Consider the following 5,855-nt stretch of genomic DNA (forward strand, 5'->3'; position numbering starts at 1 on the left):
TACATAAATGTATTTTATATAATTTTGTTATAATAAATAATATTTATATTATATATTATAAAGTTTATAATATATATATTAAAAATATATTTGAAATATTTTTCAGAATACATATAATAAACTTCATTTTATATTTTATATATTTTAATTATAAAAATATTTAATATACATAAGCATTATAAATTATCATCATCATTTTCATTGAAAGATAATATAACTTTTTCTTGTTTTGTTTTTTTTATTTTCTTTTTTACTGGTTTATCTGCTGTTTCTAATTCTGTTGCTGTTATTTTGTTTTTTCTAAATATAATTCGTTTAGATAAATCTGCAGGAGCATTAGCCTCTTCTACAATATAATATTGATATATAATTTATCTTTTATTACTTAATATTACAAGTTATGAAACTTATACCTTCTTCTTTTTTTTTCTTATATGCCTCTGCTTGCTTTGCAGTTAAATGTTCAGAATTTAATACAACTACAACAGGTTTCTCTTCTTCACGTTCTTCTTCATCATTATCTGAATCTTGTGGTAATATTTCTCTCTATTTTAAGACATTATTTAAATAATTGTTTATACTGATTATAAATAAGCACTTATTATAATATATTTAATGATTTAATGATAAATATTTTTTATTATAGTATATAATTATTAATACATAATTACGTTATAGTTAATAATTTTAGAATTAAATAATAATTCATGTATAATGAATAATAATAAAATATAATACCTTCGTATCGATTGTAGGACCTTCCTTATATCCGATTTGTTCTTTTAATTCGCGTAAAAATTTTGGTTCATTCGGTTTAATATATGAAACATTATGTTTTTTTCTAGACATTATATTGTCTTCCTGTTAATATTTGAAAATATAACCTAACTTAAGGATATCACTAAATAGTATTATATATAGGCATAAACGCATATTCTACATAGATTGGAAAGTAAGATTTGTCTAGTAAAATTTACTAGTATATTAATCTTGTTTGGTTGGTAGGAAGGAAAAATAGGAATTTTTATGCAAATTGATTTCAATCATAAATATATATTTTTATAAAAAATGTTAAAAAAAAAATGAAAATTTTAATTTAATTTAAAATATATTTAATATTATATAATATTTAAAATTAAATTAAAATATTTAAAAATCGAAAAATTCAAATATGTTTATTTTAAGATTATATGTTGCTGTTTCATGGAATTATAGAATAATATCAAATTCGAAATAATATGCTTTGATAATTTATTAATTTCGTGATAACGATAATAATACTATTAACGTTTTTCACAGTTTACAACTGTTTTTAACCAATCATATAATCAACTATCGATAAAAATTTAAAAAAGATTTAAAAAGCGCCATGAACATTTACATATCTATTATCCTTTATCATATTGTCCGGAAATATTAGTAGAAAACCATTCGTTGGTCAAATGATAATTTAGTTAACCAAAATCATAACGAATCGTATATGTCCCAAAAAGTTTCAAAAACGATGGTCCGTTCCTTTATCGTTCGATGAGAATATAATAATGTCACGATATAAAGCTGAATATAAAGATTTAAATGCGAACAAGTCCGATATACGATATACGTTAAATACGTCGTCGTTATTCAGAACTTGATACATATAATAATTATATGAGTATCTTTATTAGAATACAATTTTCAATGAAAAGAATGATTTACAGACGCGTCATTTCAGAATTATTTAGTGCCCTTAATTTCCCATCCGAATGGCTAGATCGACGATGTCGAATTTGAGCGTGCGTACTAATAATATATCCACCTTCCTCTTGTCGATTGTGTTTCTCCACTTGAATAACCGGCATACATCGTGGAGCTGGCCCATCTAAACATTCACAACTCAAACTGGCATCTAACTCGCCTTGATATGGTGGCGGTATTAACAAACTTTCGGTAGATTTAGTTGGCTGAAAGTGTCTGCTAGAACTGCCCGAATATGTAGTACCACTACTTGTTCGTCTTTGAACAGTACCAGTTGGCGTTTTCGCTCGTCCATGCGCATTCTTTCCTGGTCTTTCGGCGCTATGCGTTTTTATAGTAGCCGTATCCAAATAACCATATCCGAAACCGTAACCACCGAACGCCTTGGTAGTCAGATTGTCCCAGGATTTTGGTTTGGCATACTGAAGGCACGGTGGTGGTCGTTGATGTACATTTGGATCCCAATAGAGAGTATCCGTGCTTAGGCTCGTTGAGCAAGAGGCTACGCTTTCAGCTGCGGTCGAAATATCGCTGCTGGTAACAGAATGTAAACTATGTCCTGATGTGCGCGAGCAGTTATGTGTACCATGTGGTTGTTGCTGTTGTGTCTGGTTCGATTGTACATGATGATGCTGGACTTGTTGCTGTTGCTGCTGTTGTTGTTGTTGCTGCTGCTGCTGCTGCTGCTGTTGTTGTTGTTGCTGCTGCTGTTGCTGATGATGATTTTGTTCATTCTTCGCTCTTCTTTGTTTTTCTCGACGTCTACGACTAGGTACACAATTAGGATCACAGCATGGACTGGCTAAATCGTATGCGTCTAAACTGCCGCTATCTGATTGTTCTCTACGACGACTGGCACTTGAAATACAAGCAACGCATAAACTATTTTGCGGAGGAGGGTGAAGAGGAAGTGGATTTTCACCACTACTAGATTGTTGTTGCTGTTGTTGACAAGATTTGTGCGATTTCGATTTGGCCGGTGTGCTATTCATTCCGTTTGCTTGATGATAACTATGTCGTGACGAAACAGTCATTCCTGATTCGCTCGACATCTTCGAGAGAAAATGATGATGATCGCTTCGTGAACGGGGAGGCCCTACCGTTACTAGGCAAGCGGTGTTTCGAGGAACTAGACATGGTCGTCCATCTGGAAACTATAAAACCATCCATTATTATTTTTTTTTTTTTTACTAAAATCTAAATAATCTGAAATATAAATGATGTTTTTAATATACCACATTGTAAAATAACAGATGTTCCGTAGATGTAGCCGGTCGACAGCATTGAATTGTAGAAGAATTGAAACTTGACGATGGTGATGGTTGATTAGCGTTACTAGTAATTACACTATTAGGCGTTCTTTTACGGGCTGGCAGTGAATGGGTTTTCCATCGACCCATGAGAATAGATCGTTCCCTCTCACAGAGTCTTTCTAGCTCACCAAGGCGTGATTGTAGAGCACGTTGTAGTTCAATATAACGCATATGCAATTCCACCTGAAAAAAATCATCGATATTGTACGTTCAAATCTGAAATCTGATAAATTCAAATGGTTATCGGTCTTATTGATCTTCTCGATATTTACTTTTCTTACACAATCTTCAAAAGATACAACCATTCGCATTCTAGTATCACAGTTTTTTATGAAATTGACTAATGTCTTATGATCCGCTCTGTCCATTTCGTGGCCGTTTATCGAAAGTATCACGTCACCCTCTCGCATACCTGCTTTGAACGCTGGTCCATCGTATTCCACGTAATCAACATACGTGACCATCTCGATTTCCTGCTCTCGCTTGTAATGTATCCCGTAACTCTGTCCAATTTCAATTGTGATTCAATTAAAAATTTTATATTTAAATCAAAGTTTATATTTTTTTTTTTTGAAATAATAAAAATTCTAAACAATATATTACTATATTTCATGAAACATAATCACAGAATAAAATTAAGATATAATTAAAGAAGATACATACAGATGTTATTGCATGATATTGGATGAACGAGGAGATTACCTGTAACGTGAAACCGTATGTGCCATTTTTCTTCTCAACGATAATGGTACGACGACGTCTGTCTTCATCCGCTCGTGTTACTCGATCTGACTTTGATCTTTCTAGCACAGCCTAGAAAAAAGTATGATACTGGTAAGTTCGTATGATAAACGGAAAACAAAGAAGCCTCTATTATCATTCTCTAACATCGCATTACTTCGTCTAATGGAACATATTCGTTCCTATAAACTAAACAAATTTTTACTAAATTATCTAATACATCCTAAATGTAGCGTTGCAACGAAATTAACGTAACCCAAAACATACGATGCATTTTTGGAAATAGTTGCGCGATAATCGGGATTAATTAAAACAAAATGAACAGACATATCTACCAACATGAAACGCAAAAAACTGGTACAACAAACGATAACAATAACAACGACAACAATAACAACAACAATAACAATAACAAAAAAAATAAGAATCAGATAATAAGATTCAACACACGTTGTGCAATCCACAGAATTTCCTTGACCACGAAAAACAACTCGAAATGGGCAACAAGAAACTGCTCGAGGAAGGCTGTTTCAGCAAATAAAAATCATTCTTTCGATACACGAGTCGATGTAATAACATTACACATTCCACGACACCACTCCATTCCTCCTCGTCGCTGTTCTCAACGCCGGCACGGTGTTGTTGCCCGGCCACCTCCGTATTCTGCGGCGAGTTGTTCATGATCCTTTGAAACGTAACACAAAGAAACAGGAGCGAGCGAATCGAATTATCCCCGAAGAAATATTTCTCTGTGCGCGGATTCGATCACCACCTGGGGAGGGGGGGAGGGATCCTACGTGGCCGTGTGGTTGAGACGTGGTGCAAGCTAGGTATCAGGGCGTACGCGCGTTTCTTATTCACTTTCGAACGTCAGCTTCACTTTCACGTTTCTTTCTCTCTCATTGTGCTTACATTTCGACAGGCGACGCCAGCCAGCCAGCCAACCAGCCAGGCCGCGAGGTTAACGTGCGTTTAGGCGCGATTATATATGTGCTCTTTTATTGTTATCTTCCTTCCCGGCTGGTGTCGCCGGTTCCCAATGCGCTTGCCCGACAATATCGGCTTACAACCCCGACCGTTCGGTGGTAAGCACTGAGGGTGGTGGAGGAAAGAGAGAGCACGCGCAGTCTCATCATCCAGTGATCCCTCCTCTCTCACGTTCACCCTTCGTTCCTTCCTTCCGTCACCTTTTGTCACCCACCTTCCTTCCCTTCTTCTCCCTTCCCTTCCCTTCGCCTATGCGGGACAGGAATAACTTCTCGCGTGCAATGTCCTTGCGGTTTGCACACCACCGATGATTTGTTTCCTCCAGGAATCGGTGTCAGGGAACATCAAATCGGTATCAAGTTTTCTCTTTTTTTTAATGCAACTTTCTTTCCTTTTACGTTTATTGACACCTATTACGAACGGTGTTCATAATAAGTCAGTTTTATACGTATACTTTTTTTTTACTTTATTATATTGGAGATCGTTGAGGTTTGTTAAAATATTTGCTATTTCTTTGCTTTGAATGATAGTGTACGAAGGAAAAGTAATTTTAAAAAGGAGAGATATGGTAATATGTTAAAATAAATAAATTATTTAAATAAATAAGGAATAATCAAATACACGCGTCAATATTAAGTTCTTTTTTTTTTTTTAATTTAAATAATAATTTGTTAGATGTATTTATTTGTTGATAATTTATTTTCTATTATACATATGTAATCGGTTTTATATTAACAGTATTTTGAAGAAATTCTTTCATTTTTAGGTCGTTTTTGTTACATAGAGTATTGTGATATTTAGCAAAAGAATAATGAAAGAGAATGAAAACTGGTGCAAACAGGGAGAACATCCCACTCTTTCTTTTATGTTTCTCCACTATTTCCATTTCTGTACTTCGCCGAACTGTACCCCGAACGACGAAAATAACATGTCATGACGTCGTTGTCGTGGATTTCGATGTATTTTTATAAATATCTCGACGAACAGAGAAATAAACTGCCTAATAAAGAAAATAAGAATGAAAATGAAAATGAAGGAAAAGAATAAAAAAAAAAAAAAAAGCACAGAAAAAGAATG

General features: G+C 34.0%; 3 protein-coding genes across 8 annotated transcripts in view; all 3 read right to left on the minus strand.

Annotated features, from left to right (window-relative positions):
* Positions 1–122: 122 nt before the first annotated feature.
* On the minus strand, positions 123–965 carry LOC102671203 (uncharacterized protein KIAA1143 homolog). Its single transcript, XM_006612494.2, has 3 exons — positions 739–965; positions 414–546; positions 123–346 (listed from the first exon to the last, which is right to left on the minus strand). The coding sequence occupies exons 1-3, from the start codon at positions 847–849 to the stop codon at positions 177–179; spliced, it is 414 nt and encodes a 137-aa protein (XP_006612557.1). The 5' UTR covers positions 850–965; the 3' UTR covers positions 123–176.
* Positions 966–1,227: 262 nt separating this feature from the next.
* Positions 1,228–4,906, minus strand: LOC102672294 (probable serine/threonine-protein kinase irlA). Of its 6 annotated transcripts, none has more exons than XM_006612508.2 (5): positions 4,704–4,906; positions 3,753–3,863; positions 3,463–3,553; positions 2,973–3,233; positions 1,228–2,891 (listed from the first exon to the last, which is right to left on the minus strand). In XM_006612508.2, exons 2-5 carry the CDS (start codon positions 3,818–3,820, stop codon positions 1,695–1,697), a joined length of 1,617 nt encoding a protein of 538 aa, XP_006612571.1. In that variant the 5' UTR covers positions 3,821–3,863; positions 4,704–4,906; the 3' UTR covers positions 1,228–1,694. The 6 variants fall into 6 exon arrangements, with proteins under 6 accessions (XP_006612571.1, XP_006612567.1, XP_006612565.1 ...); XM_006612504.2 differs by having other exon boundaries at positions 3,323–3,553; positions 4,704–4,901; XM_006612502.2 differs by lacking the exon at positions 4,704–4,906 and adding an exon at positions 4,374–4,565 and having other exon boundaries at positions 3,323–3,553.
* A 535-nt stretch (positions 4,907–5,441) lies between these two features.
* LOC102672147 (101 kDa malaria antigen-like) overlaps positions 5,442–5,855 on the minus strand; it is a 2,440-nt gene continuing 2,026 nt past the window's right edge. Inside the window, exon 5 of the mRNA XM_031508961.1 lies at positions 5,442–5,789. The gene's annotated coding sequence lies outside the window, so the exon portion shown is untranslated. The remainder of the gene's footprint in view (positions 5,790–5,855) is intronic.

Source organism: Apis dorsata, unplaced genomic scaffold (assembly GCF_000469605.1).
Source record: "Apis dorsata unplaced genomic scaffold, Apis dorsata 1.3 scaffold_113, whole genome shotgun sequence".
NCBI lineage: Eukaryota > Metazoa > Arthropoda > Insecta > Hymenoptera > Apidae > Apis > Apis dorsata.